Here is a 12790-nt window from a genome sequence, read left to right as displayed (position 1 = left end):
TCCTCCGCTCTCCATGTCTCTTCTCGCTTCTGTCGCCTCTAATGTCCCAATGGTGATGATATAGGGGTTTCAATCGATGCGTGGGTACCACAGACCTGTGCGCCTTTCAGACCTTCAGCCTGACGCTGAGTCTGACATAGACTTAGATGGCCACCAGGAAAGTGCTGCTGCGCCTTTGGGGGGCCTACCGACCATAAAAGCCGACTCTGAGGACCTTTATTCCGCCCCTACGAGTAAACCATGGACAGTAAGTTGGAATGATGATCGATTGGCGCCCACTGCCGGAGAGGAAGCCTTTGTACGACGTCCAGCCGCATACTCCGACCCCAATGCAAGCAACCAAATGGCTCAGAGACAAAGCTTTGAGCGTCGTGACGACGTAGCGCTGGTGGGCGCGTATGCTCCCCGGGAAGACGACCAGCAGCAGCATTGCCCAGCAGGCCCCAGCGACTCCATCCAGGGGTCAGGGGAGCATATTCAACCTTCTCGCCCACCCAGTAATAATAATCGTGCTGACTGCAAAGAGGTGGAGCAGTCGGGCGCTAAGCCACTCCAAGAGGCATCATCGTCGAGGAACTGCGACAGTTTTCAAGACAATGAAAAGGACGACGCTATTTTACAGGCCAATAATAATAATGCAGCCTCTGCTCCCCGTGGGAACCGTCCGGATCATCTTTCACTTTCTACTACAAGCCCTCAATCACAGTCCCAGATTATCCAAGACTTGTCAACTCGCAGTCGCAGGTGTAGTCCGCCCCCTGTAGCAACAACAACAACCTCAACAACAACAGCATTCGACCATCGACGAGGCGGCTCCCACGGTCATCTTACCCTTGGCCAGCTGCCGTCAGTGTCATCATTGGGTGCTCAGGAAGCCGATCTAGGCCCACCGCCATCCCTTTCGCAGAAGCTTGGTGAGTCCATCCGCCCATTCCTGCAAACAATTGATGTCGTGGCTAATTTTCTGCCATCAGCCCAGGATAATTATTCTCTGGTTTCTCTCCCATCCGACATAGGTGACGTCCAGCCGCGTAATCCTGGCGGGACCTTGGGCGCCAGGACAAGCCACAGCGATTATTCTGAAAGGCTCTCTCCGGGCGCTTCAGCAGGTCATGGGGCTGAACAGAACCGACTGAACGGATCTGCCTATTCACCTGGTCAACCGCCTTCGTCGACCAGGCCCCAATCAACTCTCACCATACAGTATGACTGGTCGCGCCCGCCAGAACAGATTTCCTCGTCGTCGCGGGACCCCGCATCCCATAGACATTCCTCCTCGCGCATGGAGAAATTGAAGAGCATGAGTCGATTTCGCGGCATTTCAATGGGGTCAAATCAGCCCGATCCCAAGGCTGGACAATCCTCGAAGAAACCCTTCAATAGATTGACTGTAAGTTTCTCCTTGTTCCTCCCTTTCTGATTACCGTCTGGTCTGGATTCGGCTGTTAACTTACCTTACCAGGGACTTTTTGGTCGCAGCCAGCACAAACAGACACAATCATTGGGACGGCCTGGGTCTTTCCCACAAGACATTAGAAAGACACAACAATATCTCGCACCAGTCTTGTCACAGCCAACGTCGAGGAGGATCACTCGCTCTTCTGTGTCCTCCTTTGACAATCAGGAACCGCCTGTTTCCATTACCGGCAGTCGCAATAACTTCCAAGGCCAGCGCCCACCCGTTGATGGATACTTTGCGCGCGAGTCGCCCGAATCGTTTTCTCTCGCTCAAGCGCACGAGCATGTACCTAGCGCTGTCAACCAAAACCGAACAAGATTAAGCTACACTTCGCCTACCGACCACGCGCGACTCTCGCCTCAATCTCCACGATACCATCCTCTATCGTCTAGCCCGCAGCAGCAGTATCACCTCTCATCGCCTAGACTTAGTTCCCCGCTCCCCTCCCCAGTCCCCCGCACACCGCCATCCCGCGGCCGTTCTCAAGAGCGCACCTACGCTCAAGACCTCCATCTCCGTTCCCGCAGTCCGAAGACGTTTGCTCCGCGGCCTGAGGAAAGAGACCTCCCCAACAACGACCCCTCAGATCCGGCCTTCAATCTAGGAACCTTCAGGACGAATCCACGCACAAGCCGCGTGGGCGACCAAGAACTTCCTTGGAAGATCACGATTCCCGGTGAATCCGAGGACACTCCCAAGGATTCATCAGCCACCTGGCGGCAGGAAACGACGGCAGGCGTCCTCAATTGCACCCGATTACCCAGCTACCAAGAAGACGCACAGGAACATGGGCAGTCGGATCCGCATCAGTACCTGCAGGATGAGAAGCGAGCTCCTTCTCCTTCCGGTCATCCCGCTGTCCCAACTCTACAGCTCAACGAAAGTCACGAAACTGGTCAAAATAAGAATCCGCCCCCACCCCTAGAACATCCGCACCGCAGCGGGGCCCGGGCAATCAACACCTTCGAAACCCCAGTTGAGCTTCCTGTCACGGCAGACAATGATTCAAGCGAGGAAATCATAATGTCGAGTACCTCTTACCCTGGTCAGGAATGGCGCCCTCTCGGGTTCTCCGAATGGGACCACCCATGAACGCCGAGTAGTGAGAGACCAGTGCTGTGCCCTAATTCGATATATACAATACGATATGATACCCTCTGAGATTTGCATGCGGGGTGTGTCTTCTTTTTTTTTTTTTTTTTTTTTTTTTTTTTTTCCATTTTTGGTGGTTCAAAATACATACTCAGTCAGCAAGCGCATTTAACTAGTTAACTAGTTATCTGTTGATGTTTTTTATCCCTTTTGGTTTATTTACTCTTGGTTACTTTCTTGTTTCTCTTCCTCTCAGTTTTTTTTCTTCGAATTGCAATCATGGGCTATGAGAAACGAAAATTATGCCTACCGTGATGTGATTTGCTTGAGATGCTCGCTAGATACCCAGTTCCCTCTTAACCGCTTTGTGCGCCGATAAATCATGACAGGAGTGTTTCTTATTTTTATTTATTTTTTTTTCGTTAATAAGTAAATGTACATAGGAGTATAGTGTATAATCACCGGTCTGCCAAACCAAGAATGGTTTTATATATCAGCCCTCGAACACGCTATGGTTGAGCTCTACGCCCATATCCTTCGCCATGATCTGCATCTGCGCCTCGATGTCGTCTTCCATTCCACCACCGAGATGCAGGAATTGCCGCACCTTGGTAAAGTAGAAAAAGACATCGCTCGAGAACAGCACCATTCGGAACAACAGATGGCGCCCGAAGTTCCTGATCTTCTCGCTCAGCGGGAGGTCCGGCGACTCCGCCAGCGCCCGCGACGCCCACAGCCCCGTAATCTTGACCCGGTTCACAGGAGAGCCCAGGAACTGGTTGTTCCCCTGGACAATGCGCAGGTTGCGGCCGATGAAGATCAGCTGGCGCGGCCACTTGGTTTCATCTCCCAGGACCTCGCGGATGGCTTTACGGGCAGCCTGCTGCATTTCGTAGTGCCGCTGGGCGCGCTCGGATTTACTCAACCCTTCGAGGTGCTGCTGGGTGGAGAGGTTACCGCCGCGGTAGGGTCTCATGAGCGTGGCCGAGGCGAAGATATCCGGGTTTGTGACGCCCCAGGTCTTGACGATGTCCGAGATCGTCTGGTTGTCAAAGGTGAGTAGGGCTTTCCAGAAGCGCGCGTACTGGTGGCGGAAGTCCGGCTCCATGTGGATATACAGGCCGTGGTCGATTAGCACTAGCTCGGACTGGCCCGAGGGCTTGCGGCGGATGAAGATGTTGCCTGGGTGCGGGTCGCAGTGGACCCAGCCCCAGAGGAACATCTGGGCGGAGAACAGGTCGACCATGGTGGACATGACATCCTTAAGGGAGAGGCCTAGGCCACCGCGGCCGTTCCAGCCGCGCCAATGATCTCGCTCGGGCTTGATCTTGTAGGTCGAGGTTCGCGGGGCGGGTTTTGGTTTTGGTTTGGCTTGCGGGGGATCCAGCGGGGTCCCGTGGCAGCCGGGGCTGCCTTCGCGCCAGCCTCCGCGCCAGGGACGTGTGATAGAGTCTTTGTCCCAGAGTCGTACGCCTTCTATCCATTCGGCTGTCATCACGCGCTTCGAGCTGAGCTCCCGGTAGACTTTAGGAATGTACACACGGTCTCGGAGTCGGGGTTCTCCGGCGACGAATTTGGCCATCATCTCGGAGTTGTCTGCCTCATTTACGAAGTCGGTTTCGAGGGAAAGGCGCTCGCTCACGTAGGGGACAAGGCTGTAGAATGGGATGTCGAATGTTTTGCTGTAGATCCAGGCCACGACTCTTCATATCGCGAATTAGTATCAATACAACGTATACTGGGGCAGTGAGTGATAGGCGGACATACTTGAATGCCCAGAGATCCCACTTCAGTTGCTGGGCAATCTCTTGTTTCTGGACCTTGATCGCGACTTCTCTCCCATCAGGGAGACGAGCCCAATGAACCTGGGCCACACTGGCACTCGCTCTGGCGGTACGTTCCATCACTCCCTTGGTAGGATCGCCTGCAAACGACACACCAAAGACTTCCTCTGCAGATTTGCCGAAATCCTCTTGGATAACCTTTTGCACATCCTTCCAGTCGTTCTGGGGTGCGTCGTCGAACATGCGGGCGAACATCTTCTGGAATTCCGGCGGCAGGATAGCCGATTGCATGGCAATCGCCTGGCCGATCTTCAGGTAGAGACCACCATTTTGTCGGAGGAGGTTTGAGAGTCGTTCCGCGTTGCGAGCATGGACGGCGGCAATGGAGCTGGCAAGTGGCGGGTTGGGGCGAAAGTTGACCTTATAGTCCACTGCGACAAGTAATCCCAGCGTAAATGTCCGAGCCGTGCGGGTTAGGGAGGCAGCGTTGAATTGGGTGTCGACGGTGTACGCGACACCAGTCACGAGCGATAGATAGAAGAGGCGACGGAGCCATCTGCGGGTTCGCGTGTAGGTCTTTGCGGGCTTTGGTTTGCCTAAGGAGCTAGGAGAGGGAGGCACAAAAGGTTGGAATTCGCTAGAGTGCACGTATCTACAAGGCGACCGAGCAAATGATAGACGAGGATAGGGAGAGACGTGCGGGCGCAGGTGAGGATGAAGTCGAGCACGAGGAGAGCTGACGGAGCTCGTGAAAGATGAGCTTGGCCGCAGGGCGCGGACGACGGTGGAAAACGGCATAAGAAGGGAGGATCCGGTTCAGCTAGAACAGGGTCTCATGATGCTCGATAAAGACAAGCACTGGAGATTGTTTTGGGTGGGATGGGATATCTTTATGATTGATTCGCGATGAGGTGAGACGAAGATTTGTGGAAGCAGCTGTTGGACACCTCAGGCAGAAAGATCTGACGAATTCATAAGAAACGGCATTGAATTAATCAAGTACGGTAATAAATATCTCTCTTACTTGATTGATTTACCAGATACTCTCACGATATATATTGTTTGTACACTCGTCATCAAGGAAAGAAGGCGCCTGAGAACGTATTCAGATTCATCCCCCCCATCACTGGCTCCCATCGCAACTCCTTACACACTCTCGCATACTCTCGCATATTATTCGGGATGATTTCGTCCCACAGGTCGTCCGATTGGAGATATTCATATTGTTTGCGGCACACTGGCTCAGAAGCCATCGGGAGCAAGGCTGGTAAGTTGCTCATGGCAGCCCTCACAAAGTTCGTCTTGAAGCAGTTCCCAAAGGCAGCCAGGATGTCCGAGTCTGCGCAGATATCGCGTCCCTGGAGTTTGGGTCCGCAACGGCGCTTGATGATGTCCGCCACTTCATCCCCGAGTTTCACCATAGCCTCCTCCTGCTTTGGAGCATTCAAGTGTCGCATCACACTGCGCACAGCCGGGACAAAGGTGTTATTACGAGTCCAGAGATCCCAGTGAGGCACCGTTGGCTGGCATCCTTTGTCACAGATTTCGCGCTGAAATGTCTCGAATAAATCGTTCGGTCGGCTGGCCAGCGCTGTGACGACTTTGATGCAGATGGGACTAAACTTGGCAGATGTGAGGGGGGTGGTGAGGAGAAACAGAGAAAGGAGGACGAGAAGGCGCATATTGACCAGAAGAAGATTAGATTCCGATCAACTAAAGAGATGAAGCGATTGAAAAAAGAGAGAAAAGACGAGGCTAAAGGGAAGATGTTAGGAAGATGAAGATGAAGACAAGGAAGGACAAGATCTCACTTCTATGGTTCCTGGGGGATCGACGATTCCCTGCTAATTCAAGTAGACGAAGAAAAGATAGAAGAACTGTTTGATGTTTACTGTAGGTTCAACAAATATAAAGGAGTGCGTCGTCTCCTTACGTTCTCCTGGTCTGGAGTTCCGAGGTTTATATTACATTACATAGTATATATATATATTCCCAGATCCTGAATGATTATGTGAACCTCAGCCCCAAAGTCTTGCCCCTCCTCAACTTATTCCTTCTTCAACCATCCAGGCCATTTCTGAGATACACCCACCACCATGGCGGACCTGAACCTAGTCGAAGTGGACTCGCTAGAAGCCGTTGTTATCATCGACAATGAGCTGGATCCCATGTCGACAATTGCTCCTGACACCGTCCAGGTCTCTGGCCTGATGGGCCATCTGGCCATGTCCTCACCCCATCATCTACAGGACCGAGGGGAAGCCCATAAAGAGCTTCAGATGGAGGATATCTGCTGTTCAGCCCATGGCCTATCGATTCTTATAGTATGGATGAGCGACACCTCCATTGATTGGTCCCCGCAAGGTCCCTTGGCTTTGCTAACCGTTCTAGACTGCGACCAAAGGCGATAAGAAGCACTCGGTCCTGTTCGACGCAGGGCCCGAGGAGGATGCATGGGAGAGAAATGCTCGACGCCTGCGACCCGATCTTTCTTCTGTAGAGTTGATTCATCTGTCCCACTGGCATCGGGATCATTCAGGTCTGCTTGCTCCCGCGCCGCAAACCACCGGCCAAAGACTAAAGCACTGCAGGAGGAATTCCCCGGGCCATTAAGATGATCAACGATGCTAAGGAGGCAAAAGGTCTCGCCAAAGATCTCATAGTAGATCTCCATCCAGATCGTCCCGACTATCGAGGCTTTGCCATGATGGAGAATATCATATCCCTTCAGGCAGATCCTTCTTTTGCAGAGATCGAGGCAGCCGGTGCTACAGTTCAGAAGCATAGTGATACCCACACAGTCCTGGATGATTTCTTTCTCATATCTGGTGAGATCCCTCGCCAAACACCGTACGAGACCGGCGTCAAGGGTGGGATGCGGTTCGATAAGCGTGAGAACGACTGGGTCTCGGATGAGATCATTGCTGACGAGCGATTCATCATGTGCAAGGTTAAAGGTAGTTCCTATTTCAATCTCTGGTGCCAAAGCCCCAAGGCTATCATATGCATTCCACTAATTCATCAGTCTCAGACAAAGGAGCTGTCATGTTCACTGGCTGCAGCCATGCTGGGGTGGTCAACTGTACCAAACATGCAATCAAGCTTGCAGGTAAATCTGTTCCTCTGCATGCAGTTATTGGAGGCTTTCATCTTGCCACCAGTGACTCAGTCCAGACAGAACGCACTATCAAGGATCTTATTGATCTGGATCCTGCCGTTCTTCTCCCTGGACACTGCACTGGGTGGAGGGCCAAGTTTGCCATTGAACGGCGCATGCCTGGTCTACTTGTTCCATGCTCGGTGGGCATGAAAATTAAATTTTAATCATTCAACCGTCGTACGCTACGCTTACTGTATATAAGGATAAGGATTGCTCGAAATCCCCACCGAGCGTTGGTAGTTTTACAGGCCCCAACATACGATAACCATGATGATGTATCCTTCGACATACAATGAACGAGACTCCGCCTATACCAGCCGTCTCGGGTAATAAATAGCATTCAGGTTAAGCAAACCTATTCATTGTCAAATCGACTTCGTAGACCCCCCCCCCCAATAGGTAATATTCATCGTCAGTCCATTGATAAACTCTGCCAGTCCATGCCTCCCAATAATCAACAATATAGCTAGAATGACAACAAGTGTAAGTGTAAGCTTCAGGATATGCTATGATAATATAACCCAGACACTCACCGTTTCAGTTTCTCTTTATTCCAAATGAGATTTGCGAGATTATTATCCAGATTGACGAAGCCAAGCTTTTTGACACTCTCTGGAAAATCGTGTAAACTGATATCAACAACCAAAATGATAACTACCTAGGTAGTTTAATATAATAGGCACTCACTCACTCTCGTATGATGCCTTGAACGCGAGGCCTATCTTCTGTCGTTCATCAGGTCTTGAATCATAGAGATAGAGGGGTCTTCGAAATGGATTCTCTATACTTGGTAATGGGTAGAGGGATGTATAGTGCGTATGAGAAAAGTATTCTATCTCTCTCCAAGCAGATAAATTGAAATATACAGAGGACGTAGGATCAGCATGGTTCAATAGTTATCTTACAACTGGGGTGACTTTTAATCATCGTTACTAGCTACCGATGTAGATCATATTCGTTATTATTATCCGTACTATAGAAGAGCAACCAACTAACTGATTCTCGATTGACTCCTGAACGAGTCACGTACCCAGTTCGATTCACAGGGGCAGTGCACCATCGACCTCCTGCCCAGACAATAATCCTCACCAAGAGACTTGTAATGTTATTAAACAAGGGATGCGAGAGGAAGAAAGGGGGCTGGCTGTTCCGTTCCTGTTCTTCTGGAAACACGATTGGATCCGGAAGCGGACGCAAGGAGGGTATATATGTACAGAGTAACCTCTGCCAAGAGGGGGGTTATTGTATTCGTGGAGACTGGAGAGGGAATTCCCACTCCGGGTATTAATTATAGTAACCAGGTCAGAAAACAGACACCATAAGAGGTGGAGAGACCGACAACAACATTTCTTTTTTCCCGGAATGGGTATCCAGAAGCACAATGAACTTCAGATAAGTCAATCTTGCTTCCACCCACGCTGTTCCTGGTCATGTTGAGCAAAATGAGACTTGAAGAGGCTGAATTGTTTGATTTCTCTGCATGCCCAGACTTTGGCTGCTCTCCCCCTCATTACCGTGACTTGTTTACCGTTCTGGGCATGATTGACATCTTGGAGTCGAGCAAGTCTCTTTGAAGTATTTAACACCTGCATACAGCATCCCTCCACTAACAGTACCTTCATCAACCCACAAGTACGGAGTCCCTCTGCTGTAAGTCTACCTACCTACCTAACATATGTAGGTACCCATTCCCACGAGCATGACACGTGAATCTCAACCCAGACGTTGACCAGATACTTAGTACCTACCCAAGTAAAACTTGTACTATGTATGTATCGTCCTCGAATCAGTCCTACCCTTGTCTGTGTGTTGTGAAAAAAAAAAAAAAAAAAAAAGACTATTGCATTCTGGACCAGCGCAGCCAAGCTCTCCGGGATTCTATAACATAACTTATAGGACGTATTTACAGGCTGTGTTGTGTTACACTGGGTGGGATACCTCCTCGTTACCCTTACCATACAATTAGGTAGTATACTACTACTACTAGTTACATGATAGGCACCTAGGTAGTACTGCTGCTGACGGGTGAGAATGGAGTTGCGGGGATGGTGTCCATCCATGCAGCGATCCCTTGGCAGCAGTGGAATAATGATCCTGTGATGGATACGCTGCCTATAGAGTCAATATATATAGTGAAATGATGTACTTGAGGTATGTACATAGTAGTACTCCACGGGTATTAATAGGAAGAGATAGCAGGGATTCTAGTTTTCATATTATAGAAGAGTAATTTCCTTTGTCATTATTGAGTATGAAATGCTGGAAAAGTATGCATCATATTGTCCGGAGAAAGAACTAACTCGGCAGCGAAAAAGTTTTCAAAAAGTTCTAGAGTTTTCTAGAAAAAGTCTCCCTTCCAGAGTTGAGCAGAAGGAAAAAAAAAAAATAAAAATAAAAATAAAGAACCATGTTGCGAGAATTCTCCTACCCATGGTACGTATATGTAGTTAGTTCTACTGTTCGATATCAACTTCTTGGCCACCCCTAGCGGACGGTAGGTAGAACCGTGCCGATTCCCGATGGATCTAACTCTGACACCGGGATTAAACTGAAGGATTTTATGCCCCGAGGGTATGTATTCTATGAGGGGTTTTTTTTGTAGGGGCGAATTTCTGTTGATTCACGACGAACGACGGCCGGCCTGGTCTAGCACCGAGTCCGAGAAATTCCCCAAGGACTCTCTATTCTATGCCCGAGCCGTCTGACTCGGTCGGGAAATTCTCCTTGGGGAAAAATGACGCTGAACCGCATCTCCCAAGCGCTACGTAGTTAACTCAGGTAGTTACAAAGCAGGGTAGCGCACGGAGGATTTCATATGATTTTAGGGTATATTAAATCGGATATCTTAATTATCCTAGTCCTAGCGATTTAACAGATATGGTCAAGTGGCGTCCGGCGCGAAATCAAACCTGAAAATCGCTCATCCACTTTGGCTTCATCCTGGATGACTCGTGGGGGTGTTTTTTTTTTTTTTTTTTTTTTTGTTCAAAGGATGGCCAATTTTTCCTGGATGTTTCGAAAGCAGGATGAAGCTTGAAAGAAGAGTGTGGTATTGTTTTAGTTCCCACTAATGTGACCTTGGGTTAGTTAGTGAGTTAGTTCGAGACAGGTTTACGGAGCTGCTGCTCCTGCTCCTGCTGCTCTGTCGATTAGTTAGTCTAGTTCTCCCGTCTTTAAGGAACCTAGCTAACTGTTTGAGGAGGCCCGAGAGGATTCATGAATCGGAGAACCCGTGAAGGGATTATTACTCCGGATGGGAGCAAGAGACCGCGGTCTCTTGGCTCTTGGCATTCGCGCTTCCTTCCCATTCCTCCGCGCGGTGTTACGGATACTGAGATGATATCAATAAATTCATTGATGGGGGGAACAACCTCGGATGGAGGAGCAAAGAGGGCTGGGCAAGTGCGAGAAAATCCCTCACCAAGATCATCGATGAGACAGCTTGGCACGGGCGATCGTCAAAAGTGGGCCTTCGGACGAGTGAGGAGCGTGCATTTGATTATCATGATTCACCATTAATTTATTCCTGTTTATCCTGTGAGTGGCAGTATTTATGGAGCGTAGTCTGGGAAACTACTGTAGGTACCAGAAGCCAAGCACAGGCTGGGGGCAGGATTAGTCCAGAATACCCAAAAGGTCAAATCAGACCCTGGCTGGAGAACAGGTCCATTGCTTCTCTGGTAGGGAATCCGGGGGGGGGGGGGGGGAATAAATCTCTGCTCTTTGTTTTTGAATCCTCAACAAAGGCTTGCAGTGTAAGATAACTAACTGAAGGAGTACCGACAGTCTGACTAAAGTTAGGGCTAGTTCCAATCCTACTGCATTGGGGATAGAAAAATACCAGAGGCCGCGCTAACCCAGCTGGGAATTTCGCTTCTCGACCTCAATTTTACTTGGCCGAACACAGCAAAACGCCGTAACCTAACAAGCCTGAATGTCCCCCAGTTGCCACCACCACCAGGAAGCAGCTGCAAAATTCTCCAGACTTCCTTCCAGTAGGCACGGGGGAAGTTATGACGTAGTTTATTCGTCTTTTTTTTTTACTTTCTCTGACAGCATGCCGACATCCGGGCATTCCTTGTCATTGACGATAATAACTCTGTAGTCTGTACATGGTCTGAGCATCATACAACCGTCTCTATGATGACATGATCGGGCCCAACGTAGTATGCTAGAAGAAGGGGGACAGGATAGCCGATAGATTGACTGGATTGCAGCTAGATAAGCAGACCCACGAAAAAAAAAAAAAAATTATTTCTAGAAGGCGTCGAGAACGGATCTCGCGGATTGATATGGCCCACGGTACTCCGGACGCATGATTGGAAGCCCGCCTCGTTTGCTCCAGATGTGCTCCGTCCGGAGTAAGGTTAGTAGGTATGTTCTACCTACACCTACGTCGATAGTTGGCTTTAGTGTAGAGGAGGAAGAAGACCATTACCGGTGTGGGATGCTTTCCAGCCAGAAAGTTGGTATCGTAAGTTCCGTAACAAAGTTCCTCCGGCGACCGGAGGACCCTCTCTTCACCGCCCACTAACCAACAATCCCACTGACTATTGCCTGTACGGAGTACTGGCTACTACTACGTTGGGTTAAAGTGATTGGCAGGTATACCGTGTGGTGCGGGATATATTGGAGCATATGGAGCACTATTCCTCTCAGTCTCCGTCTATGGAGTATGATGGATTGGCGCCATTTGTCGTTTCATTCTGCTTGATTGAATTCAAGGGTACCGTAGTACGGAGTAGATTAGATAGTGAAATCTCTCTCTGAATTCTCACGTGTCCCTTGTTCACTTCCTGAAAAAAAAAAAACAAATTTACATGCCTGTGTTATTATTGGGACTAGCAGGGATCAGCATGACTTGCTCCCCGTACGGACTACGGAGTATGTCAATCATCATTATCAATATTCATTAATATTAGTTACTAGTCATAGTTGGCAGTTCTTGTCTTGTTATTACTGCTTCCGGAGTCCTGAGATGATAACCTGCGGGTTTGTTTCATATATCCTTACCTCCCAGCCTCCAAAATTTCCAGCAGAGTCCAGATTTTGATTAGGTACTTTGAAGATTAATTAAACCCGCTGGATAGGGGCCGAATTGACATTCGACCGAAACGCGGGTTCCATGGTATCTGGTGGGGTGGCTATCTCAGGTACCAGTAACCAGAAGTTGTCGGCGAAAAAAAAAAAAAAAAAAAAAAAAAAAAAAAGCTGTGCAATTTGGTACTAACTATGTACAGTTAGCTGGAGGGAGCTATACGAGTCCTCTGTACGGAGTACAGACAGCACCCACCC

At 49.5% G+C, this 12790-nt stretch overlaps 4 protein-coding genes across 4 annotated transcripts; 2 read left to right on the top strand and 2 right to left on the bottom strand.

The window, feature by feature from the left end:
• Positions 1–76: 76 nt before the first annotated feature.
• On the top strand, positions 77–2551 carry P175DRAFT_0492421 (uncharacterized protein; the record flags this gene model as incomplete). The annotated part of the gene is made up of 2 exons (XM_040895891.1): positions 77–1390; positions 1463–2551. 2 exons carry the CDS (start codon positions 77–79, stop codon positions 2549–2551), a joined length of 2403 nt encoding a protein of 800 aa, XP_040753189.1.
• A 493-nt stretch (positions 2552–3044) lies between these two features.
• Positions 3045–5133, bottom strand: P175DRAFT_0436141 (ABC1 kinase family protein; the record flags this gene model as incomplete). Its single annotated transcript, XM_040893781.1, has 2 exons — positions 3045–4254; positions 4319–5133. The coding sequence occupies 2 exons, from the start codon at positions 5131–5133 to the stop codon at positions 3045–3047; spliced, it is 2025 nt and encodes a 674-aa protein (XP_040753188.1).
• A 189-nt stretch (positions 5134–5322) lies between these two features.
• Positions 5323–6262, bottom strand: P175DRAFT_0500682 (uncharacterized protein). The gene has a single exon (XM_040897004.1). It carries the CDS (start codon positions 6015–6017, stop codon positions 5412–5414), a length of 606 nt encoding a protein of 201 aa, XP_040753187.1. The 5' UTR covers positions 6018–6262; the 3' UTR covers positions 5323–5411.
• A 104-nt stretch (positions 6263–6366) lies between these two features.
• On the top strand, positions 6367–7830 carry P175DRAFT_0500680 (MBL fold metallo-hydrolase). The gene is made up of 4 exons (XM_040897003.1): positions 6367–6659; positions 6727–6874; positions 6927–7292; positions 7361–7830. The coding sequence occupies exons 1-4, from the start codon at positions 6432–6434 to the stop codon at positions 7657–7659; spliced, it is 1041 nt and encodes a 346-aa protein (XP_040753186.1). The 5' UTR covers positions 6367–6431; the 3' UTR covers positions 7660–7830.
• Positions 7831–12790: the final 4960 nt, after the last annotated feature.

Source organism: Aspergillus ochraceoroseus, assembly GCF_002846915.1.
Source record: "Aspergillus ochraceoroseus IBT 24754 chromosome Unknown P175scaffold_3, whole genome shotgun sequence".
Classification (NCBI taxonomy): Eukaryota; Fungi; Ascomycota; class Eurotiomycetes; order Eurotiales; family Aspergillaceae; genus Aspergillus; species Aspergillus ochraceoroseus.
This window is presented reverse-complemented; position numbering and strand designations above follow the sequence as displayed.

Bases quoted from the DNA above. Each gene is read 5' to 3' on its own strand.
- P175DRAFT_0500682 (XM_040897004.1), bottom strand. From the start codon at position 6,017: ATGCGCCTTCTCGTCCTCCTTTCTCTGTTTCTCCTCACCACCCCCCTC.
- P175DRAFT_0500680 (XM_040897003.1), top strand. From the start codon at position 6,432: ATGGCGGACCTGAACCTAGTCGAAGTGGACTCGCTAGAAGCCGTTGTT. The intron at 6,660-6,726 runs GTATGGATGAGC...TAACCGTTCTAG, and splicing joins ATGGCCTATCGATTCTTATA to ACTGCGACCAAAGGCGATAA. The intron at 7,293-7,360 runs GTAGTTCCTATT...CTAATTCATCAG, and splicing joins CATCATGTGCAAGGTTAAAG to TCTCAGACAAAGGAGCTGTC.